This window comes from Oncorhynchus nerka, linkage group LG4 (assembly GCF_034236695.1).
Source record: "Oncorhynchus nerka isolate Pitt River linkage group LG4, Oner_Uvic_2.0, whole genome shotgun sequence".
NCBI lineage: Eukaryota > Metazoa > Chordata > Actinopteri > Salmoniformes > Salmonidae > Oncorhynchus > Oncorhynchus nerka.
Genome location: NC_088399.1, coordinates 46,881,542 through 46,907,654, shown reverse-complemented (window position 1 = coordinate 46,907,654; position 26,113 = coordinate 46,881,542). Strand labels below are relative to the sequence as shown.

Below are 26,113 nucleotides of genomic sequence, written 5' to 3'. Positions count from 1 at the left end.
CAGCGTATTGATGATACACATCCAGTCCTGTAATATTCTGTATGTTATCTAAGTTAATCAATACGTTTTGTGTCATCCATTTGATGTGCTGCTCTGTCAATCTGTGAACAAATGTTGGCTGCAATAAATCAGATAACCAACGTTAGCTAAATTGGATAGCTAACGTTAGGTAGGTAGCTAGCGACTGTAGACGCCGATGTCCGGTAGCTGTACGGACTCTCAAAATTATTCACTCACGAAGTTGTGTTGTTAAATAGCTAACTAACATTGGACACGTTGTCTGAAGGATGTAACCTGGTGGTTTGTCAAGGATAGGACAGTACTTTAGCTAACTAACTATATTTTATAGCAGTTAGCTTGTTGCTATCTATTTCATAGTGGTAGCCTAGTTGGCTAGCTAGAATGCAGCTCAGTTTGACGTTGACACTTAGCACACGGTGCGTGCTAGTCGGGATCCTTGGGACGTCCCTACCCCATTGAAGTTGACATTTAAAATGGTAGGGTTTAGGGTAGGGACGTCCCAAGGATTCCGGATAGCACTGACGCTTAGCACAAAAGCTCTAGGGTCTTTTTCCGCTTTCATAACCTATTGCTAACATCGTTATGCAATATTTATCTACGATGTCTCCAAATTGAAATTTGCCGTCTGTTGTCCTTGATGTTTAATCCATGGAAGCGAGCAAGCTAGGATCCTACCTAGCTTTCATGATGAAACCCAGCGACTGGAACAAGCTATATAGCTACGATTGCCTTCTAGGTCGTGACAGCAGTGGCGCATACAAGGCGCAAAGTGGTCGTCCAACAAAAGCTAGCTAGATCTGGCCGATCAGAGTTCCGCTCGCTAATCCTCTGACATACTGACATTTCAGCTGCTTATGTCAGCAAACCCCTCGCCATGCTCCCTCAGTGACAAGTGTCATATTATGACAAACAGACATATAGTGGCAGTAGATAACCCAACTCAACACGCTCCCCTCTCAGTAATGTTTGGAATATAAGGATTCATGAGTGTTCTGAAATTCCCCCAGTATAGGTCTGTGGAAAATCTCATTAATTAGGTATTATTTGCTCAAATGCATAGCTAACATGGCTCTGGATGTTGTAAAATGTGTATGCATTATTGCTTGTAGCGTAGCTTTATTTTCCTGTTGTGAAAATGACCATAACTCCAAAGTTCAATGTGAGATTAGTAGTCTTTATCTCTGCCACACCATTTGCTTTTGGATGTAGCACACTCACCACAAAAGCCTTTTTAAATATGCTCAGTTTGCCTTCAAGTCAAGCGGTTGTTGGAGATACATTTTTGTCATTTAGCAGACGCTCTTATCCACAGCGACATACAAAAGTGAGTGAATACATTTTCATTACTTTTTTTGCACTGGGGTATCGAACTCACAACCCTGGAATGGCAAGCGCCATGCTCCAACAACTGAGCTACTCGGTACAGTGAGATCCCGCACATACACAACTTCACCGATACACAAATATCTTGGTCTGTTTGTGTGGATAAGCGGGTGTAAAGGGTTTATCCTCCGTAAATCCTTAAGCTACTCAGGAATTTCTGCATTTCCTGTACACTAGCAGAAATATGGCCAAATTGCTAGACTGGACTTCAGGGTGCTGCAGAGAATCGGATGTAACAAATGCAATCCTGTTGGTCAAGGAAAGTGGGGTGCTTGTGTTCTGGAATTCAATGCTTTTGTTCTGGAGCTCCACAATCTTCTAGAATCTTTAGCCTGTTATCAGGCTTACATTAGAACTGCCACGCTGTAAAAGATGGTTGGGTACATAGCTTGGAGCAAATATAGGTGTGGTGTGTCAGTCCAACAAAAGCACAGTAATGACCCTACTGTTTTCTCTCTTCTCCCTACAGCCAAGTCTGAGCTCAACCTCTTCAGTGACGTCACTATCGAGTGGCCTGGTCCTTGGACCTGTCAGAACTGCAGCCATGCAGCCCCTCCTCGGACCGGCCCCCCTGGTGCATCCGGCCCCCCTCCTGCCGGCGTTGGGCCCAATGCCTTCCGGAGGACAAGGCCCCACAAGCATACAGGAGCAGCGGTCATGGCGGGACTACCAGCCCAGCCCATGACAGACCCCTTTGCATTTGGCAGGCAAGCCCCTCCTCCTATGGCTACAGGTCACCTGCCGCCACCCAATAGCAGTCCTCTGCCTTTGCAAGCCCTGCCTCCCGGTATGTACCACCAGGCTGGCATGGGTCAGGGGCTGCACCAACCACAACCACTGGATAGTGCACAGGCTGGGGCTGTGCCCCTTGGCCCACCACCGCCCCCTACCCCTGGGGTAAGCATCTTAACCCCTCACGGTACTGCGTCCCCTGTCCCTTTCCCTGTACAGCAACCTGGCCCGCCAGGCAATGCACCACCAAGTGCAGAGCAGGGCTATTTTAACTCTAGGGAGCCAGCACCCTCGATGACCCCAGGACACCTTCCCATGGCCTCAGCCCCTATGTCTGGCCAAGCGCCTTATGGCCAGGACCACGGAGGAGACCATCACCCTCAGGCAATGCCCTTTAAGCCTGTGCCTCCCGTTTTGTCTCAGTGGGTGCCCGACCATGGGAGCCGCCCGCCGTCGGTTCAGAACTATTTCCAACCCACTAGTGATCCTCTACCCCAGGTTTGTAATGCCTCTCCCCAGTCCCAAATATCTCCACACACACCCTTGCCCCACAACACCCCCCAACACACCCCCAGCAGCAACACCAGCCCCAACCACCACCTCAGCACCCAGACAGGCCAACTAGCTCCCAGTGGCCTGACCTGGCAGGTGCGAACACACCCCAGCAACACAACGCCCATTTTCAGGCTCAGACCTACTTCAGCCAGAGCTCAGCCACCCTGGACTCCTGGTTCAACCAGCACCCCCAGGACCTGGTCTACCACCAGATGGGAGCTGGCCCTGGCCTGGCTCGGCCCGACTCAGCCAGAACTCACTATCAGCACGACTCGGCCGGGTCTCACCATGGATCCCACTATGGATCTTACCATGCATCAACCCCTGGCCCAGCGCCGGTCCCCTTCATCCCAGACGGCACCATCTCCATGTTTTTCAAAGGAAACGACGTGGAGAACGAGGAGACCCTCGCCGGAGAGGGAGCCAGAGCAGTGAATGGGCTCCAGGACTTCCAGCCCTCCCATAATCACCAGCAGATGTCATCCCCTCAACCCCAAGCCAACCCGGTGGTGGGTGCAGAGGCCACCCACAGTTACCGTGGGCCCCCCCCACAGGCTGGCCAATCATTAACCTACATGAACGATGGTAACTTTCCTGGAGCTGGCAAACCCATCCAGCAGAAACCTGCTGAGGCCCAGTTTGACCATGTGGAGAACCTGGAGTGTGTGCCCAACCAGGAGGTCCTGCCCAGCGAGCCCCTGAGCAACCCTGCTGTAGCAGCCGCCCACGGGGGAGATTGCTACGAGGCAGGCCCCAATCTGGAGACCCCCGACTCTGTCCCCCGGCCCATACGTTCTGCCAGCGTGTCCTCTAGCTACAGCAACTTGAGCCACGGCAGCGGCACTGGTACAGTTCCACGCCGGCACCAAGGAGTGGTGGGCACCTTCATCCAGCAGGAGAGCCCTCGGCCCTCAGAGGACGCATTCTCCTCAGCCGCTGCCGGAGGCTACTTTGAGCAGATTGACACCTCTCCGGCCGGGGATATGGCTGCTGCTTACCAGAGCATCCCGGAGAGAATGTGCCACAGCCAACCCCCTACGCCCAGTCCTCCCAAACCCACCGGCATTTTCCAGGCTAGTGCCAACTCTTCCTTTGAGCCTGTGCGCTCACACAGTGTCGCAGTGCGCCCAGCGGAGGTGGACCGTGCCCGGATGGTGGCGGAGAGGGGCTCTGACTGTCTGCCTGGGAACCTGGAGCAACCTCCAGACAACCTTGAGAATATCTATGGAGCAGCTACAGGGCACACTCAAGCTGGGGATGGAGCTGGGCCACCTCCTCTTGCATACCCTCTGAGTCACTCCCACTCCAGGCCCTCGTCCCGGGCACATGTGGCCCACCGGCCCTGTGAGAGCCCTGCCACCACCCTGTGGGCCCAACATGACCCCGCTAGCCTGGGAACCAACATCCTGCTGGTCCCCGCTGCCCCTCCGGTCCTTGCCCCACTGCGAGAGCCCAGTGCCGAGGTCATCCAGCCCCCCGAGGATGGCTCCTTGGACCTTCAGCCCCCTCAACGCGCCCCTCCGCCCTCCCAGCACCCCTCGGAGAACCTGGAGAACCCTCCTAAGGTGAGTGAGGGGGACACGTCTGACTCGCAGCCCAATCTGGGCTATGCCTCTCTCCTGGTGTCTGAATCGCTCCACCAGCCTGTGTTGATTGCCCCACCCACCTCCAATTACAGCGTGATTCCTCCCAGTAACCCTGCACTCGCAGCCAATCAGGTCAGCCCCAGGGAGGCCACAGTACCTGTGAGGCCACCCTCGCAGGCTCAAGGGGCCAGTGCCATACAGCCCGGTCCTCCCTTGCGCTCCAATCAGAACCCATTATTTGCCCCTACACCAATGAGCTTCAGCGTCGCCTCTAGTCAGAGCCCTCTCAATCTTGTTCGGGATGACAGGGAAGGGGTTAAACCAGAGATCACGCCCCCACCATCCCAGTCCCAGCCTGCTCGCTCCCCTCTCTCTAAGGTCCAATCAACGTGTAGAAACAACCATTCTTCTCTACCTGTTAATTTGCAGGCTCCTCTTCCTGCTGCTCCTGGTGCCGCCAATTATAATCAGCTCTCAAATTACGAGCTGCTTGATTTTTCTATGCACCAATCTCAGATCCCAAACCAAGCCGCAGGGCTGCCACCTCTCTCCCTCCAGCAGGGCCCGCCACTCGCGAGTAATGCTCCTGGGTTTTACCTGCAGGTCACCAAAGATGCTCAGCAGGTGAGTAGAGGCAATGGGGACGCCTCCACAGCACAGATGCCTGCCGATCCCATGCCCCCCCCAGTGGCCCCAAACACCCAACAACCACCCTCTGAGCCACCCATGGTACCCCAGCCACAGCCTGGGCACCAAGGCCAAGGAGATGACCCTGCAGCCCCTCTCAGTGGAGCACCACCACCGCAAGGGCAGTACCCACCCCCAATGCAGGGTCCTGCCACAGGGAATGCACCCACCCCCTCTGCGGCTTACCCTGGACCTCGGGGACATGTGCCTCTAGCCAACCCCCATCCACCAGGAACCGGGGTTCCTTCAGCCCAGCCAGCCCCTACAGACCCACCGCGACCTCCCTCGTCTCTGGGAAGCCAGCTGGGGTACGGCCCACCTCCCCCAGGGCAGGTGTATGGGGGATACTACGGAGGTGCCTACCCGGAGTACCCAGATGGCAGAGGATCATATCTTCCTGCTCAGTACCCACCCGCACCTGTGGACCCCAGAGCACAGCAGTATTATCAGGTACACATACTCACAAGTCAATCAGTGTTGCTTGCAGCAGGTTATATGTTGAATCACAGGTCTAAGATATCTGGTTCTCTTGAGACCGTATATTTCACAAACTATTGTGGAGTGAAGCTACAGGTTTAATTTGCCTGTGGGATGTAATGGAGTTTAGGGCGGGGGAGTACTCTGGGTGATATAGCCTAAAAATCATTCTTTTTTCAAATTTTATGAGCGATTCACAATATATATCTACATTTTTCGTTTTCTCTAAATAAGATTTCTTGCACAAATAAATGTTCAGGACACTGCATTTCAACCAGTCAGGAGTAATCTAATGAATTCAGGGCTTGTGAAATTATACCTAGGCTAAATATAAGCCTACCACAACATTGAGACCCACTAATCATTATATTATTTTATCTAAATAGTTTAATCACTTATGTCTTTCAAACTTTCTGTTACAAGTTTAACCAGAACCATGCACATTCACTAGTAATGTTAACTTCTCGGATGTAACATATCATATGCAGTAGATCTATAGAGATGATGACTTGGAATAAAATAATAGTCATCAAATAAAATGTACACAACTGAATTATTTTATTAAAGTCATGTGAATGAATTATGTTAAATAAGTGATAAGCGGTAATGGCATTTTTATTCATTGTTTTATTCTGTTACAGCATTCAACCCACATAATGCATAGTGCATTTAATGTTAAGTTTTATCGAAATTGAGCCCTGCCACATCCAACCTGCCTCGGTGCCTGTGTAGTACAATTCAATTTTAGTCCTGTATTGATGCTTTGCCTGTTTGTTGGAGGGTGTAGCGGTATTTCTTATAAGCTTCCGGGTTAGAGTCCCGCTGCTTGGAAGAGGCAGCTGTACCCTTTACCTCAGTGTGGATGTTGCCTGTAATCCAGTTGGTTGGGGGTATGTACGTGTGGTCACTGTGGGAACAACGTTATCAATGCACTTATTGATGAAGCCAGTGACTGATGTGGTGTACTTCTCAATGCCATTGGAGGATTCCCGGAACATATTCCAGTCTGTGGTAGCGAAACAGTCCTGTAGCTTAGCATCTGCGTCATCTGACCACTTCCTTATTGAGTGAGTCACTGGTGCTTCCTGCTTTAGTTTTTGCTTCTAAGTGGGAATCGGGAGGATAGAATTATGGTCAGATTTGCCAAATGGAGAGTGAGGGAGAGCTTTGTATGCGTCTCTGTTTGTGGCATAAAGGTGGTTTAGAGTGGTTTTTTTTCCCCCCCTCTGGTTGCACATTTTAACATGCTGGTAGAAGGTAAAACTGATTTAAGTTTCCCTGCATTAAAGTTCCTAGCCACTAGGATCGCCACCTCTGGATGAGTTTTTTCCTGTTTACTTATGGTCTTATACAGCTCATTGAGTGTGGTCTTAGTGCCGGCATCAGTTTATGGTGGTAAATAGACAGCTACAAAAATATATAGTTAAAAACTGTCTAGGTAAATAGTGTGGTCTACAACTTATCATGAGATACTCTACCTCAGGCGAGCAAAACCTTGAGACTTCCTTAATATTAGACTTTGTGCACAGACCACCATCCCTTGTCTTACAGGAGGCAACTGTTCTATCTTGCTGATGCAGCGTAAACCCTGCCACCTGTATGTTATCCATGTCGTTGTTCAGCCACGACTTGATGAAACATAAGATATTACGTTTTTTAATGTCCCGTTGGTAGGATATTCGTGGACGTAACTCATATATTTTGTTGGCTAATAGGACTGATGGTAGAGGCAGATTACCCACTCGCCGTCGGATCCTTACAAGGCACCCCGAACTACGTCCCTGATGTCGCTTTCTCATGCGAATGACGGGGATTTGGGCCTTGTCGGATGTCTGAAGTAAATATTTCGCATCCGACTTGTTAAAGAAAAAATCTTTGTCCAGTACGTGAGTAATCGCTGCCCTGATATCCAGAAGCACTTTTCGGTCATATGAGACTGTGGCAGAAACATTACGTACAAAATAAGTTACAAATAATGCAAAAAAACGACACACAATAGCACAGTTGGTTAGGTGTCTGTAAAATGGCAGCCATCTCAACCGGCGCCATGTCATACCAGGAAGATGATAAAACTGTAGGTTTGCACAACCAAAGAATTTCTGCACAAACTGTCAGGAATTGTCTCAGGGAAGCTCATCTGCATGCTCATTGTCCTCACCAGGGTCTTAACCTGACTGCAGTTTGGCGTCATAACTGACTTCAGTGGTCAAATGCTCACCTTCGATGACCACAGGCATGCTAGAGAAGTTTGCTCTTCCCAGTTTCAACTGTACTGGACAGATTGCAGGCGTTGTTGTCCAGCGGTTTGCTGATGTCAACGCTTTGAACAGAGTGCCCCATGGTGGCTGTGGGGTTATGGTATGGGCAGGCATAACCTATGGACAATGTACACCATTGCATTTTATCGATCTCCATTCGAATGCACAGAGTGCACTCCGTGACGAGATCCTAAGGCCCATTTTCATGCCATTTATCCGCTGCCATAACCTCATGTTTCAGCATGATAATGCATGGCCCCATGTCTCAAGGTTCTTAACACAAATCCTGGAAGCCGAAAATGTCCAGTTCTTCCATGGCCTGCATACTCACCTGACGTCACCCATTAAGCAGGTTTGGGATGCTTTGGCACAACCTGTACGACAGCGCGTTCCAGTTCCCATCAATATCCAGCAGGCTACAGACAATAGAAGCTGTAAAGGATGAAATCAAACAAAAATAAAGTATTGAAACTTTGCATGACAAAATAACATTTATTGACCCCCAACTTCAAGCAATAAGCTAAAAGTACAAAGTCACCTGTAATGTTTCTTGTTCTCCCTCGCTCATCTCCTACTTGTGGTGACAGCAGGTTTATGCTGAAAGACAAATTCCAGAAAAATAGGTTAAAACATTAATTAATTAATCCCCTATAGTTTGTTGTTGCCTGTTGACTGCTACAACTGTACTAAAATGCCCTTTACACACCAGTGGAGGTTAGTATGAGGCGCTATACGAGGAAGGGCTCATTGTAACGTCTGGAATGGAATAAATGGAACAGAGGAAAAAAGTAGTTTCCATGTGTTTGACAACGTTCCTTTTTTTCCATTCCTGACAATTCATTGAGTCCATCCTCTTGTACCTCCTCCCACCGGCCTCCTCTGGTACACACTCAACCTGCTTCCAACCAAACAACCATCTATACTGAACAAAAATATAAATGCAACAATTTCAAAGATTTTACTGAGTTACAGTTCATATAAGGAAATCAGTCAATTTAAATAAATTAGGCCCTAATCTATGGGTGCAGCCATTATAACATACAGAAAATGACACATATATAGATGTTGCCAAAAAAATTATTGCTAAATGTTGAATTAATATGGAAATGACTAAAAGTAACTCCACTACATGTAACTGTTATTCTTGGGAGGGGATAGGCCCACCCACCTGGGAGCCAGGCCCACCCATTTGGAAGCCGGAACCAGGCCCAGCCAATCAGAATGAGTTTTTTTTTCCCACTAAAGGGCTTTATTACAGATAAATTCTCCTCAATTACATTAGCTGTCCAGATGTGGAAGTCCTGGGCTGGCGTTACATGTGGTCTGCGGTTGTGATGCCGGTTGAACGTACTGCCAAATTCTCAAAAACAATGTTTGAGGCGGCTTATTGTAGAGAAATTAACATTCAACTATCTGGCAACCGCTCTGGTGGACATGCCTGCAGTCAGCATGCCAATCTGTGGCGTTGTGTGACAATACTGCACATTTTAGAGTGGCTTTTTATTGTCCGCAGCACAATGTGCACCTGTGTAATGATCATGCTGTTTAATCAGCTTCTCGATATGCCAAACCTGTCAGGTGGATGGATTATCTTGGCAAAGGAGAAATGCGCACTAACAGGGATGTAAACAAGTTTGTGCGCTATATGAGAGAGCTTTTTGTGCATATGGAACATTTCTGGATCCTTTTATTTCAGCTCATGAAACATGGAACCAACACTACATGATGCATTTTATATTTTTGTTCAGTATATATTTAGCTTCATATTTACTAGCTGGCTAGATGTAAATGTTTTTCAGCTAGCTAGCCAGCTAATTGAATGTGCAAAAAAACCGAGCCTAGCTGGCATACATACGCAGCACGTGAGTTTAAAGTTTTGGGAAGATAATTTTCACCAAAATGCACCTTTTTATAGTAAAAGCATTGCATGCAAAATCACATTTGTGGTCACTTTTGAGAATGTCCCGGAATATGTTTGGAAGTTATTACTTGCACAGAATAGAATGTCAACTTTTGTACTATGGGGAATATTAGGTTGACATAGGCTAGTGCTTTTGCTATTTGTTAGGCTAGCTAGCTAACAATACAAAAAAAGTAAATGTGAACAGTTCTAATATCTTCAGTATGCGCCTCGGAATTGGATTAGGACACGCATAGTTGCGTCCCCGATGTGTCTTCACTTGTAGCCTGTGAAAAAGACCGGATCACGTGACTGAGAACCATGTGAGTGAGAGGTGCTTTGGCATGCAGCGGGGAGAAGGGAATTATAATTATGATATGCAGCCCAAGGGCACCAAGGGCACAACTGCAAAAAAACATGGGTTCTTTAGGGGGATAATGGCCACACAAAGGGGATGCAGCTCGGAAATTTGAGCCATTATCAAGTGCTTGTCAATTGTGAATGAGAGATATAGCCCAAAATTTGTATCACAACTACAGTTACATAAATGACTCTAAATTAAGAAAATAATAGTCACTGTTTCTTTGTTAACCGCTCAACACAGAATAGCCGCATGTCCGCACTCCCTCAAATCGTTTGTAGAAAATACCCTTTCTATTTTATTCAGCTGGGTTCAATTATATTCTTCATAGTATAAAATAATGCCATGTAATTCTAAGCAAATCTTGTCTGCTAAATGAACTAGTGTAACCACAGCCATATGGCATAGTCATATCAGGGCCTAATATAAGGACAACGCAGAGTATGCTATTCTGTTCTTCTGAAATAGACCACATTTTCTTCATATCATGTTTCTTCAGACCTATCTAAAATAAATAATGGATTTATTGTGATGGTGTAGGCTATATTGCATGGTTTTATTAAACTTTTTAGAATGTAGATGTTCCAAAGGTCTGCATCAGTGGCTTGTAGGGAAGTGTGGAAGCCAGGAGATGCAAAATGTGTTTAATTAACGATCAATTACTGTGAGACAGGCAGTTATTTGCTTGACAATCACCGGCTGACACAATTTCAACCCCACTCCCATCACACTCCTTCCATGCTTCATGATGTAGACAACACATGTGGAGATCATCCGTTCACCTACTCTGCATCTCATAAAGACAAAAAAATCTCACATTTGGACTCATCAGACCAAAGGAAAGATTTCCACTGGTCTAATGTCCATTGCTTGTGTTTCTTTGCCAAAGCAAGTCTCTTATTGGTGTCCTTTAGTAATGGTTTCTTTGCAGAAATGTTATCATGAAGGCCTGATTCACGTCATCTCCTCTGAACAGTTGATGTTGAGATGTGTCTGTTACTCAAACTCTGTGAAGCATTTATGTGGGCTGCATTCTGAGGTGCAGTTAATTCTCATCCTCAGCAGCACAGGTAACTCTGGGTCTTCCATTCCTGTGTCGGACCTCATGAGAGCCAGTTTCATCATACAGTGGTTCCTTCTTTAAATGTTGCGAGCTTACACCGCGGGACTTAGAGGTACCCAACATCAGTGCTTCATTGCTCCAGACCACCGCAAGGGGGAGTTAGAGCACCCATTATGCATTTGGGTCCCAAGCTTTTTATATAACCAATCATATTGAGTGGTTCCAATGACGAATTTGACGCGAGCCACCTGTCCCTGGTGACTTTCTTCAGCGAAGAGGGCTGACAAAACATGGTGGACCCTAGTTAAGTAATTATAACGTCATAACGAGTCAAGAAAAACATTTCCAGTTGAAAGGAATATGTTACAAACGATTGTGCATATTTTGTTGTCATCAAGTTCATTTATGAAAATCGGTATTTAGCAAGTTTCTTTTGTTTTTTTGTTCAGTCATATCCAATACCAGGTGTATCAAACTCCATTCTTTGAATGATGCTGTGTCTGCATGTATGTATTACAATTATACACTTCAACAGTGTTTACCACTCCTGCTCCTGGGACATCAATGATTACACATTGTAACTATGCAATAGATGGAACATGATTTAAGTAAAGGCTGATTTGTAATTCATGTATACAGAATAAAAAACAGTAGCCACTCAGGCGGAGAATGACACGTGGAAGAGAGCAGGAACGAGATGGGAGTAACAATCTAGGCTATTTGCTCTGAGACCGGCATAATATTGTAATGAAACAAGCAGGGAGCCGGTTTCAAGCCCTCAACGTTCCAGCCCGAAGTCCAGCATGCTATCGACTGTGCCAAATGTATTAATTGGGGTTGAGGCCGATTGTGGCTAAAACACTTTATCAATTGGAATATTTAACATGTGGAAAGGGAAACAATTATTATTATTAGTTTTTCACAAGCGTAGCAGGATGGGCTATTAGCTGAATAGACTATTCAACTTTAACTAAAGAATTGTCTCATAGCCGAGCTAGGTGTGTGTGATTTCCCCCAAGACAGCGAGAGGGCGTAATTGGAGTCTATTTCTTCGGAGCCAAATCCTAAATAAAGTAATTTAAGTCTACCTCAGCCAGCTATGAGGCTTAACAGTAGGATTAGGGAGTAGGATTTTTTATTTTTTATTAGACCAACTTACAATTGCAACCGGTCTCCTGTCCGCATAGCACAGGGATTATTTTGCTAAATAGCCCAGTACTGTACTGCCGACCGTCACGTTGTACAGCACCATATTTTCCGTTCCATCCTAACAGAAACCCAGAGGGTTTCAAATTAATTAAGCAAGTACCAGTCAAAAGTTTGGACACACCTACTCATTCCAGGATTTTTCTATATTTTTACTATTTTCTACATTGTAGAATAATACTAAAGACATCACAACTGTAGCAGGTGTAGCCATCATGCAAATGTTTTCTATTAGCAGGACAATAGACTATGACCCGGCTACTGTTGTGAAAATTCTTGCAATGTGAAAATACTTGCAATGTTTTCGATGCTTTTGTACTCTAAAGTGTTACATTTCTAACTCAAAACAGCAGTACAGTATTTATTCATCAACATCTTTATGCTTTTGTTAACCTCTTGCTTCTACTCGGGATGCTTGCGTCCCAACTAGAGCTCTGGAAATGCAAATGCGCTACGCTAAATGCTAATAGTATTAGTTAAAACTCAAAAGTTCATTAAAATACACATGCAGGGTATCGAATTAAAGCTACACTCGTTGTGAATCCAGGCAACAAGTCAGATTTTTAAAATGCTTTTCGGCGAAAGCATGAGAAGCTATTATCTGATAGCATGTAACACCCCAAAAGACCCACAGGGGACGTAAACAAAATAATTAGCATTTCGGCGTTACACAAACCGCACAATAAAATAGAAAACATTCATTACCTTTCACCATCTTCTTTGTTGGCACTCCTAGATGTCCCATAAACACTATTTGGGTCTTTATTTCGATTAAATCGGTCCATATAAAGCCTAGATATCGTTATATGTAGACTGTGTGATAAACGAAAAAAACATTGTTTCAAAACGTAACGTCATTTTTTAAAATTCAAAAAGTCGATGATAAACTTTCACAAAACACTTCGAAATACGTTTGTAATGCAACTTTAGGTATTAGTAAACGTTAATAAGCGATAAAATTCATCAGAAGGCGATGTAAAGATCATTAGATGTCCGTCTAGAAAAATGTCCGGCTAGAAACTCAACGAAAATATCCGGTCCTAGACCACAGGAGATACGGTGCCCTGCATGTGTTTGACCAAGAAAAAACTCGAAGGGAAATGACAAGACTCTAGACACCGTGTGGAAGCTGTAGGTACTGCAACCTCAGTCAATTAATTGTGGTTCACCTTTATCAATGGGTTCAAGTAGCGCATGGATATATTTTCCCATTTTCAGTGATCAGTTTTTCCTGTGCTTTTCGATGTAAAGCCACAGCAGTGATTTAACCAGTTTTATAAACGTCTGAGTGTTTTCTATCCACACAGACTAAGCAAATGCATATACTATATTCCTGGCATGAGTAGCAGGGCGCTGAAATGTTGCGCGATTTTTAACAGAATGTTCAAAAAAGTAGAGGGTCGACTTAAGAGGTTAATAAAATGATGAGAAAAGACATTCAAATGCGAATGTTTATATTAACTAGATTTGAGTCACTTTTCCACCCAGCTCCACGACCACAGGTAAAACCTTGCTGAGATTATCAAAGTATTTGTTACGTTGTTGTATCGTCAATTTCTCTAGCCAAAACATCTTGATTGCCTTGACTAGATCATCTTTGCCTGTCGGCTTGGCACAGTTATGGATGAATGTTTTCAGTTGATGCCAAACAACAAGTTCTATCGGGTTTAAATCAGGAGACCTACGTGTAGCTATTTCCTCCAAGTCAATCAAACAAGCTAAGCGTCAGTAGAGACAAAGTAGAGTCGCAATTCAACGGCTCAGACACAAGACTTTTATGTGGCAGGGTCTACAATCAGACTACAAAAAGAAAACCAGACCCGTCGCGGACCCCGATGTCTGGGAGCAAGACAAACTTAACAACTTATTTGCTCGCTTTGAGGACAATAGTGCCACCAACATGGCCCGCTACCAAAACCTGCAGGCTATCCTTCACCGCAGCCAACGTGAGTAAAACATTTAAACGTGTTAACCCTCGCAAGGCTTGCCGGCCCAGACGGCATCCCGAGCCGCGTCCTCAGAGCATGCGCAGATCAGCTGGCTGGTGTGTTTATGGGCATATTCAATCAATCCCTGTCCCAGTCTGCTGTTCCCACATGCTTCAAGAGGGCCACCATTGTTCCTGTTCCCAAGAAAGCTAAGGTAACTGAGCTAAACGACTACCGCCCCGTAGCACTCACTTCCGTCATCATGAAGTGCTTTGAGAGACTATTCAAGGATCATCTCACCTCCACCCTACCTGACACCCTAGACCCAATCCAATTTGCTTACCGTCCCAATAGGTCCACAGACGACGCTATCACACTGCACACTGCCCTAACCCATCTGGACAAGAGGAAACTATGCAACTGGGTCCTGGACTTTCTGACGGGACGCCCCCCAGGTGGTGAGGGTAGGCAACATCTCCACCCCGCTGATCCTCAACACTGGGGCCCCACAAGGGTGCGTTCTCAGCCCTCTCCTGTACTCCCTGTTCAACCATGACTGCGTGGCCAAGCACGCCTCCAACTCAATCATCAAGTTTGCAAACGACACAACATTGGTAGGCTTGATTACCAACAACGACGAGACGGCCTACAGGGAGGAGGTGAGGGCCCTCGGAGTGTGGTGTCAGGAAAATAACCTCACACTCAACATCAACAAAACTAAGGAGATGATTGTGAACTTCAGGAAACAGCAGAGGGAGCACCCCCCCTATCCACATTGATGGGACAGTAGTGGAGAGGGTAGTAAGTTTTAAGTTCCTCGGCGTACACATCACAGACAAACTGAATTGGTCCACCCACACAGACAGCATGGTGAAGAAGGCGCAACAGCGCCTCTTCAACCTCAGGAGGCTGAAGAAATTCAGCTTGTCACCAAAAACACTCACAAACTTTTACAGATGCACAATCGAGGGCATCCTGTCGTGCTGTATCACCACCTGGTATGGCAACTGCACAACCATAAGGCTCTCCAGGGGGTAGTGAGGTCTGCACAACGCATCACCGGGGGCAAACTACCTGCCCCCCAGGACACCTACACCACCCGATGTCACAGGAAGGCCAAAAAGATAATCAAGGACAACAACCACCTGAGCCACTACCTGTTCACAACGCTATCATCCAGAAGGCGAGGTCAGTACAGGTGCAACAAAGCTGGGACCGAGAGACCGAAAAACAGCTTCAATCTCAGACTGTTAAACTGCCATCACTAACATTAGGTGGCTGCTGCCAACATACTGACTCAAATCTCTAACCACTTTAACAATTAAATATTGGATTTAAATGTATCACTAGTCACTTTAAACAATGCCACTTTATATAATGTTTACATACAAGATGAGTAAAGTAGGGTATAAACTGTACTCTACCATCTACTGCATCTTGTCTATGTCGTTCGGCCATCGCTCGCTCATCCATATATTTATATGTACATATTCTTATTCATTCCTTTACACTTGTGTGTGTGTATATAAGGTAGTTGTTGTGAAATTGCTAGATATTGCTGCATGGTTGGAACTAGAAGCATAAGCATTTCGCTACACTCGCATTAAAATCTGCTAACCATGTCTAATCTAAAATTAGATTTGATTTAGATTTTTTTATATATAGTGTAGGCCTACCGAAGGTGTTGTAGGTCTTATTTATTTTTATTTAACCTTTATTTTACTACATAAAGGTCTACTTACTCTGCTGGCGTCTTGACCCAGTTTATGTCCCCATTTGCAATGCAAACCTGGACAGCAGTATGTTTTGGGTCTTTGTCTGCATTTGGAGAAGAAAGAAAAATACATTTATCCTAACAGCCAAAATTAGGTACAATAATAGAAATATACATGTAAATAGGTCTAAACGTAACATAATCTTGCTATAATCCTACCTTGAAAGAAATGTTGGGTCAGCATATCTCATGTCTCTTGATTTCTTCCTCAAAGAAATCTCGTGCCATGATGTGCCACAACACATTCCGTGAGGTGTTGGCTACAATATTTTCTGTACCTTTTGCTTTGTAAATAGCCAAACTTACCATAAAAAAAATCAAATATGGGCCTGGTCCCTGGCGAAAATTTACCACCACCCATGGAATTTGAGTGGATGCTTGGGACTCGGCTTGCTTGACAGTCTTCCTTTTTTTTTCTGTAGCAATTTTTAGCAAATTGTTCAAGGGCCATGGTTGATTCATCTGTGAAGATAACATTATTGAATGTCTCGCCAGCTTTGATCCATGCCTGGGCCTACAGGACGCAAAGTCCTTTGTTTGTCAGACGAATCATTGGGTCAAAACTACAGAACAGTACAAAATAAGCGAACACACATGGTTAAGGCTGACAAATAGAAAACGTGCCACAGAATGCTACAGCAGCCCTCAAGGTGTGCCCCAGTTTAGTTTTAGTTTATTTTATTTTTACAGGGACAGTGCACATTAATCAACGTTTCAGTAAAAGTGCCGGTTTTAGCCAGCCGGCTAATTTTCAACCGCAGTCCCTGGGCAGGTTATTAAAAACAATTACAATATAGACAATAGCACCATAGAACAAGCAAGACATAGCAACATAGGACAAGCAAGACATGGCATACAGACAGAGCAACATAGAACATAAAGCAGCAAGACAAAATTCATAAAAGCAACAAAGTGTTTCCACACCTCACAAGCTACAGACAACATGGAAAGCGGCAACACACAGCTAGGGACCATGTTCACAAATCTGATTGACCTTTAGCCAGGTCTTCAAGCATTTTGTGAAAGTGTGATATGTGGTGCAGTTATGTGTGTCTGATGGCAGTGTATTCCAGACATGGGAAGCTCTCACAGAGAATGCAGATTTACTAAAGGTGCTTTTCCTTAGGGGAACTATACAGTCACCTCTCATGGCAGACCTTGTGGATCTGCTGCCATATGTCTGGGTTTTCTGTTTAACAAAAATATTGAGTGGAGGGGGAGCCAGGCCATTAAGGATCTTGAATACAAGACATGCGTCGGTGTATTGCACAAGATTTTCCCAACTCAAGAGCTCATGCTTTCTAAGGATGTGACAATGATGATGGCTATTGGGCTTCCTATCAAGCACTTTGAGAGCCTGTTTGTAGACAGACTGAATCGGTTTTAATGTTGTACAGCAAGCTTGGGCCCAACTAGTCAAGCAGTTTAGGGTTAAACAAGTTAGGGTATGACGCAACTTTTAAAGGAGGAACCACTGTAGCACTTGATGGTTTTTGCGACTGCACTTGAAGAAATGTTCAAAGTTATTCATTTTCCGTGTTGACTGACCTTCATGTCTTAAGGTAATGATTGACTGTAGTATCTATTTGCTTATTTGAGCTTTTTCTTGTCATAATATGGACTTGGTCTTTTACCAAATAGGGTGATCTTCTGTACACAGTACCACCCCTACCTTGTATACCAACCCTAACTTGTCACAAACCAACTGATTGGCTCAAACACATTAAGAAGGAAAGAAATTCCACAAATGAACTTTTAACAAGGCACACCTTGTTAATTGAAATGCATTCCAGGTGACTACCTCATGAAGCTGGTTGAGAAAATGCCAGGAGTGTGTGAAGCTGTCATCAAGGCAAAGGGTGGCTTCTTGGAAGAATCTCATATTTTGATATGTTTAACACTTTTTTTTTGTTACTACATGATTCCATATGTGTGTTTTCATAGTTTTGATGTCTTCACTATTATTCTACAATGTAGAAAATAGTTTTTTTTTCAATGGAATGAGGATGTGTGTCTAAACTTGTGATTGGGACTGTACATTCAAATGAATTTGAGATAGGGCTGGGCACTGTCACGTCAGCGTACTCAGATCCTGTATTTCTCACACAGGTGCTTGGTAAAACAAGACAGCCATGCTCCCATGTGCATGTCCTTCCACATTCCAATTTGACCATGTTTTTTTGTCCCTCAGGATGACCCATACATGATAGCGGACCCTCGCTATGCCAGATATGAAGGAGCCAACCCGGCCTACCCCCCATACAGAGAGCCCCAGCCAGAGAGACCCAGCTCCAGAACCAGCCAGTACTCAGACAGACCCTCCTCCAGGTACTAGTGTAATTCTCCACTGACCAGTAACAGTACCCTATTACCAATGCAAACTGTGAAGAAGTGTGTGCATGCGTGTTACAGCTGTACTGTTTACGTGGGTGGGTTGGATTGTAAAAATTCCCACGCACCTCCATTGACAGTTTGGGACTGGAAAAGCCTTTGTTTGTGTGTGTAGTTGCTTTAGGGCCTAACGTTTAGGTAAGTACCACCTGTAACTGTCAGTTAGTTGAAGAACCTATCGTCTGACCTTTTTGACCACCCCTCCGTGAGCTTTTGGACACTCAATCCTCCCTGTTTTCTGCATATCCCAGGCAAGGTTTCCCCCCCGAAGAATATCAGAGAGCTAACCGAAGTGCTTATGATGACTACTATGCAGAGTATTACAAAAACCAGTACGGAGGTAAGAGGAACAGTACCAACCACCAATTGCTTAGTTACATTGCGATAACTATGGTAGAAAGTTAGGTAAAACTTACAAAACCCACAATTATTACTATACATAGAAATGTACATTTGGTTATTCCTAACTTACACTGAGTGTACAAAACATTAAAAACACCTTTGTAATATTGAGTTCCACCCCATCCTGTTGCCCTCAGAACAGCCTCAATTTGTCGGGGCATGGACCTATAGTGCATTCGGAAAGTATTTTAACCTCTTGACTTTTTCCACATTTTGTTATCTTACATTCTTATTCTAAAATGTATTAAATTGTTTTTTCCTCCTCGACACACACTACCCCATTATGACGAAGCAAAAACAGGTTGTTTTTTGCAATTTTTTAAAACAAATTTTTAAGAAGCTTTAATATTATTTATTTTTTAAATTACTTTTTCCCCCCAATTTCGTGGTATCCAATTGGTAGTTACAGCCTTGTCTCATCGCTGTCACTGCCATACGGACTCGGGAGAGGCTGACGGTCGAGAGCTGTGCGTCCTCCGGAACACAAGCCAGCTAGCACTGTGATGCAGTGCCTTAGATCACTTGGGAGGCCCTGAAATATTACATTTACATATATATTCAGACCCTTTACTCAGTACTTTGTTGAAGCACCTTTTGCAGCGATTAGAGCCTAGAGTCTTCTTCGGTATGACGCTACAAGCTTGGCACACCTGTATTGGGGGAGTTTCTCCCATTCTTCTCAAGCTCTGTCAGGTTGGAGGAGGAGCGTCGCTGCACAGCTTTTTTCAGGTCTCCAGAGATGTTTGAAGTTCGGGCTCTGCCTGGGCCACTCAAGGACATTCAGAGACTCCCGAAACCATTCCTGCGTTTTCTTTGCTGTGTGCTCAGGGTTGTTGTCCTGTTGGAAGGTGAACCTTTGCCCCAGTCTGAGGTCCTGAGCGCTTTAGAGCAGTCTGCCAGTCTACAGCTGAAAAATATCCCCACAGCATAATGCCTCTAGCACCATACTTCACCGTAGAGATGGTGCCAGGTTTCCTCCAGACGTGGCACTTGGCATTCAGGCCAAGGAGTTCAATCTTGGTTTCATTAGACCAGAGAATCTTGTTTCTCATGGCCTGAGAGTCCTTTAGGTGCCTTTTGGCAAACTCCGAGCAGGCTGTCATGTGCCTTTTTCTGAGGAGTGGCTTCCGTCTGACCACTCTATCATCAAGGCCTGATTGGTGGAGTGCTGCAGAGATGGTTGTCCTTGAAGGTTCTCCCATCTCCTCTGATGAACTCTGGAGATCTGTCGGATTGACCATCGGGTCTTGGTCAAATTTTATTTGTCACATACATGTTTAGCAGATGTTATTGTGGATGTGGTGAAATGCTTGTGTTTCTAGCTCCAACAATTCACAACAATACACACAACCTAAAACTAAAATAATGGAATTAAGGAATATATAAATATTAGAATGAGCAATGTTGGAGTGGCATAGACTATATACAGTATATACTTGTGAGATAAGTAAAGCAAAAATATGTGAATATTATAAAAGTAAAACATTTTAGGGTCTTCCTCTGACACCGCCTGGTATAGATGTCCTGGATGGGAAGGAAGCTTAGCCCCGGTGATGTACTGGGGCCGTACACACTACCCTCTGTAGTAGAGGTCGACCGATTTATTATTATTTTTGATACCGATTTATTGGAGTACCAAAAAAAGCTGATACCGTTTAGTCTGCCGTTTTTTAAAAATATTTATATTTGAGAAACACAAGCATTTCGCCACGTCTGCTAAACATATATTTGTATTTGTAATGATGACAATTACAACAATACTGAATTAACACTAACTTAATATAATACATAAGTAGAATCAATTTAGTCTCAAATAAATAATGAAACATGTTCAATTTGGTTTAAATAATGCAAAAACCAAGTGTTGGAGAAGAAAGTAAAAGTGCAATATGTGCCATGTAAAAAAGCTAACGTTTGAGTTCCTTCCTCAGAACATGAGAACATATGAAAGCTGGTGGTTCCTTTTAACATGAGTCTTCAATATTCCCAGTTAATTAAGAAGTTTTAGGTTGTCGTTATTATAGGACTATTTTTCTCTGTGCCATTTGTATTTCATATATCTTTCACTATTGGATGTTCTTTTAGGCACTATAGTATTGCCAGCCTAATCTCAGGAGTTGATAGGCTTGAAGTCCTAAACAGCGCTGTGCGTCAAGCATTGCAAAGAGCTTCTGGCAAACGCAGGAAGTTCTGTTTGAATGAATGCTTATGAGCCTGCTACTGCCTATCACCGCTCAGTCAGACTGCTATATCAAATCATATACTTAATTATAATATAATACACAGAAATATGAGCCTTAGGTCATTTAACATGGTCAAATACGGAAACTCATTTAGAAAACAACACGTTTATTCTTTCAGTGAAATACGGAACCGTTCCGTATTTTATCTAACGGGTGGCAACCCCAAGTCTAAATATTGCTGTTACATTGCACAACCTTCAATGTTATGTCATAATTATATAAAATTCTGGCAAATTACGGTCTTTGTTAGGAAGAAATGGTCTTCACACAGTTCGCAATGAGCCAGGCGGCCCAAACTGTTGCATATACCGTGACGCGAGATGCGCTTTTGTTAAATAATCACCCGTTTGGCGAAGTCGGCTGTGATTCGATGATAAATTAACAGGCACCGCATTGATTATATGCAAGCTAGTTAAACTAGTAATGTCATCAACCATGTGTAGTTAACTAGTGATCATGTTTTGATAGATTTTTTGTTAAATATAAGATAAGTTTAATGCTATTTAGCAACTTACCTTGGCTACTTGCTGCACTCGCGTGACAGGTGGTCGGCCTGCAGTTTCCTCATGGATTTGCAATGGAATCGGCCATAATCGGCGTCCAAAAATGCAGATTACCGATGGTTATGAACTTGAAATCGGCTCTGATTAATCGGCCATTCCGATTTAATCGGCCGACCTCTACTCTGTAGTGCCTTGCGGTCGGAGGCCAAGCAGTTGCCATACCAGGCAGTGATGCAACCTGTCAGGATGCTCTCGATGGTGCAGCTGTAGAACCTTTCGAGGATCTGAGGACCCATGCTAAATCTAAGTCTCCTGAGGGGGAATAGGTTTTGTCATGCCATCTTTCACGACTGGTGTGCTTTGACCGTTGTTTGTTTGTTGGTGATGTGGATGCCAAGGAACTTGAAGCTCTCAACCTGCTGCACTACAGCTTGTCGATGAGAATGGGGGTGTGCTCGGTCCTCCTTTTCCTTTAGTCCACAACACGTCTGCCACGCTGATCCTCAACACTGGGGCCCCTCGGGTGTGTACTTAGTCCTCTCCTGTACTCCCTGTTTACCCACTACTGCGTGGCCAAGCACGACTCAAATCAAATCAAAGTTTATTTGTCACGTGCGCCTAGTACAACAGGTATAGACGTCACAGTGAAATGCTTACTTACTCCAACACCATTAAGTTTGCTGACAACACAACAGCCTTATCACAGAAAATGATGAGACCGCCTATAGGGAGGAGGTCCAAGACCTGGCAGTGTGGTGCCAGGACTACAACCTCTCCCTCGACGTGAGCAAGACAAAGGAGCTGGTCGTGGACTACAAGAGAAGGCGGGCCGAACAGGCCCCCATTAACATTGACGGGGCTGTAGTTGAGCGGGTCGAGAGTTTCAAGTTCCTTGGTGTCCACATCACCAACGAACTATCATGGTCCAAACACACCAAGAAAAGTCGTGAAGAGGACACGACAACCTATTCCCCCTCAGGAGAGTAAAAAGATTTGGCATTGGTCTTCAGGTCCTCAAAGTTCTACAGCTGCACGATCGAGAGCATCCTGACAGGTTGCATCACTGCCTGGTATGGCAACTGCTCGGCCTCCAACCACAACGTGCTACAGAGGGTAGTGCATACGGCCCATACATCGCTGGGGCCAAGCTTCCTGCCATCCAGGACCTACATAATAGATGGTGTCAGAGGAAAGCCCATAAAATTGTCAGACTCCAGACACCCAAGTCATAGACTATTTTCTCTGCTACCACACGGCAAGCAGTATCGGAGCGCCAAGTCTAGGGCCAAAAGGCTCCTTAACCTGCCTGGGAACGGGGAACCCCTCGCCAACAGCCAGTGAAATTGCAGGGTGCCAAATTCAAACAACAGAAATCTCATAAATACATTTCTCAAACATACAACTATTAGGCACCATTTTAAAGATAAAATTATCTTTAATCTAGCCACAGTGTCTGATTTCAAAAGGCTTTACAGCGAAAGCTCCACAAACGATTGTTAGGTCACCACCAAGTCACAGAAGAACACAGCCATTTTTCCAGCCAAAAAGAGTTGTCACAAAAAGCAGAAATATAGATGAAATTAATCACTAACTTTTGATGATCTTCATCAGATAACACTCATAGGACTTCATGTTACACAAGACATGTATGTTTTGTTTGATGAAGTGAACATTTATATCCAAAAATCTCCTTTTACATTGGCGTGTTATGTTCAGTAGTTCCAGAACATGCAGTGATTTTGCAGAGAGCCACATCAATTCACAGAAATACGCATAATAAACATTAATAATAGATACAACTATTATACATGGAACTTTAGATAAACTTCTCCTTAATTCAACCGCTGTGTCAGATTTCAAAACAACTTTACGGAAAAGCATACCATGCAATAATCTGAGTACGGCGCTCAGAGCCCAAAGCAGCATTATAAATATTCACTTACCTTCGATGATCTTCATCAGAATGCACTCCCAGGAATCCCAGTTCCACAATAAATGTTTGATTTGTTCGATAAACTTAATAATTTGTCTAAACACCTCCTTCTGTTAGCGTGTTTCGTAAACAAATCGAAACTCACGAGGCACGGGCAAGTCCAGCGGAAAGGTCGGACGAAAATCCCCAAAAGTTACTGGTCGTAGAAACATATCAAACGTTGTATAGAATCAATCTTTATGATGTTTTTATCATAAATCTTCAATAATGTCCCAACCGGAGAATTCCTTTGTCTGTAGAAAAGCAATGGAACGAGAGGTAACTTTCTCATGACCGCATGTCACGAGCCCGTGGCTCTCTGCCAGACCTCTGACTAATTCCCCTCTCATTCAGCATCCCTTCACAGGAGAAGCCTGAAACAACGTTCTAAAGACTGTTGACATCTAGTGGATGCCTTAGGAAGTGCAACATGACCAATATCCCACTATCTTCAATAGGGGCTGAGTTGAAAAACTACAAACCTCAGATTTCCCACTTCCTGGATGGATTTTTTTCTCAGGTTTTTGCCTGCCATATGAGTTCTGTTATACTCAGACATCATTCAAACAGTTTTAGAAACTTCAGAGTGTTTTCTATCCAATACTACGTATAATATGCATATATTAGCATGTGGGACTGAGTAGGAGGTAGTTTACTCTGGGCACGCTTTTCATCCAGAAGTGAAAATGCTGCCCCCTAGCCCAAACAGGTTAACAGCTTTTAGCCCCAATCAATAAGACTGGTAAACAATTAATAAATTGGCCACTGGACTATTTACTGCTCTGTTGGTTAAGGGCTTGTAGGTAAGCATTTCGCGGTAAGGTCTACACTTTTTTGTATTTGGCGCGTGTGACAAAAAAAGTTTGATTTGATTTGTCCAGATGGGATAGGGCCGTGTGCAGTGCGATGGCATCGTCTGTGGATCTATTGGGGCTGTAAGCAAATTGAAGTGGGTCTAGAGGGTAAGGTAGAGGTGAAATTATCCTTAACTAGCCTCTCAAAGCACTTCATGATGACAGAAGTGAGTGCTACAGGGCGATAGTCATTTATTTAAGTTACTTTTGCTTTCTTGGGTATACAAACAATGGTGGACAGCAGACTGGTTTAGGGAGAGATTGAATGTGTCCATAAACACTCCAGCCAGGTGGTCTGCACATGTTCTGAGGATGCGGCTCGGGATACCGTCTTGTCCCCGCAGCCTTGCGAAGCATACCAACTCATCTGTGAAACATGGGGGAGGGGGTGTTATGACTTGGGCCTGTTGCTGCCAGTGGACAGGCTCACTTGTCTTCATTGATGATGTGACTGCAGACAGAAGTAGAACAATGAATTCTGAAGTCTACAGAAATATTTTATCTGCTCAGATAAAACCAAATGCCTCAACTCATTGGATGGCACTTCATCTTGCAACAAGACAATGACCCTAAACATACTGCTAGAGCAACAAAGGGGTTTTTGATGGCCAAAAAGTGGAAAATCCTTGACTGGCTGAGTCAATCACTGGATCTGAATCAATTTGAACATGCATTTTACATTCTGAAGAGGAGACTGAGGGCAGTAAGTCCCCGAAACAAGCAGGAACTGAAGATGGCTGCGGTACAGGCCTGGCAGAACATCACCAGGGAAGATACCCAGCATCTGGTGATGTCGATGTTATTTCTAAACTTCACCCTCATTTTTATTGTATCCTTTCAAACTCAAAGTGCTAGAGTACAGAACCAAAATAACAAAAGAAAATGGTCACTGTCCAGTGAATTATGGTGCTCACTGTAACTTGGGATGAAATGTGGAGACTTAGACTATAGGCTTCTGTAGTCATGTGCAAATGACAGTATAGCACCAAACCTACCGAGTTGATTTATGATTTCTAGAATGTTTTAATTACATGCCTAGACTTTCCACTGTTTTTTAAGTTTCTTTTCAAATTTGTATTATGTTAAATATTAGCCACCGTCAGTTATACCCACATACATTTACATTACCGTTCAAAAGGGTCACTTAAAAATGTCCTTGTTTTCCATGAAAACATACATGATATTAGTTGCAAAATGAATAGGAAATATAGTCAAGACGTTGACAAGGTTATAAATAATTACTTTTAATTGAAATAATAATTGTGTCCTTCAAACTTTCATCAAAGAATCCTAAATTTTCAGCAATTATAGCCTCGTAGACCTTTGGCATTCTAGTTGTCCATTTTTTTAGGTAATCTGAAGAGATTTCACCCCATGCTTCCTGAAGCACCTCCCACAAGTTGATTGGCTTGATGGGCACTTCTTACGTACCATACGGTCAAGCTGCTCCCACAACAGCTCAATAGGGTTGAGATCTGGTGACTGTGCTGGCCACTCCATTATAGACAGAATACCAGCGGACTGCTTCTTCCCTAAATAGTTATTGCATAGTTTGGAGCTGTGCTTTGGGTCATTGTCCTCTTGTAGGAGGAAATTGATTTCATTTAAGCGCCGTCCACAGGGTATGGCATGGCGTTGCAAAATGGAGTGATAGCCTTCCTTCCTTCAAGATCCCTTTTTACCCTGTAGAAATCTCCCACTTTACCACCACCAAAGTACATCCAGATCATCACATTACCCCCAGATCATCACATTGCCTCCACCAATGGCGTCAAGCACTCCTCCAGCATCTTTAATTTTTTCTGCATCTCATGAAT

General features: G+C 44.4%; 1 protein-coding gene across 1 annotated transcript in view; it reads left to right on the top strand.

Moving 5' to 3' along the window:
• The first annotated feature begins 1,972 nt into the window (after window positions 1-1,972).
• Window positions 1,973-26,113, top strand: part of sec16a (SEC16 homolog A, endoplasmic reticulum export factor) — a 71,628-nt gene continuing 47,487 nt past the window's right edge. The window contains 4 exon segments of the mRNA XM_029657609.2: window positions 1,973-2,725; window positions 2,728-5,414; window positions 18,123-18,259; window positions 18,574-18,662. Coding sequence (XP_029513469.2) covers window positions 2,062-2,725; window positions 2,728-5,414; window positions 18,123-18,259; window positions 18,574-18,662 — 3,577 coding nt within the window. The 5' untranslated portion in view covers window positions 1,973-2,061.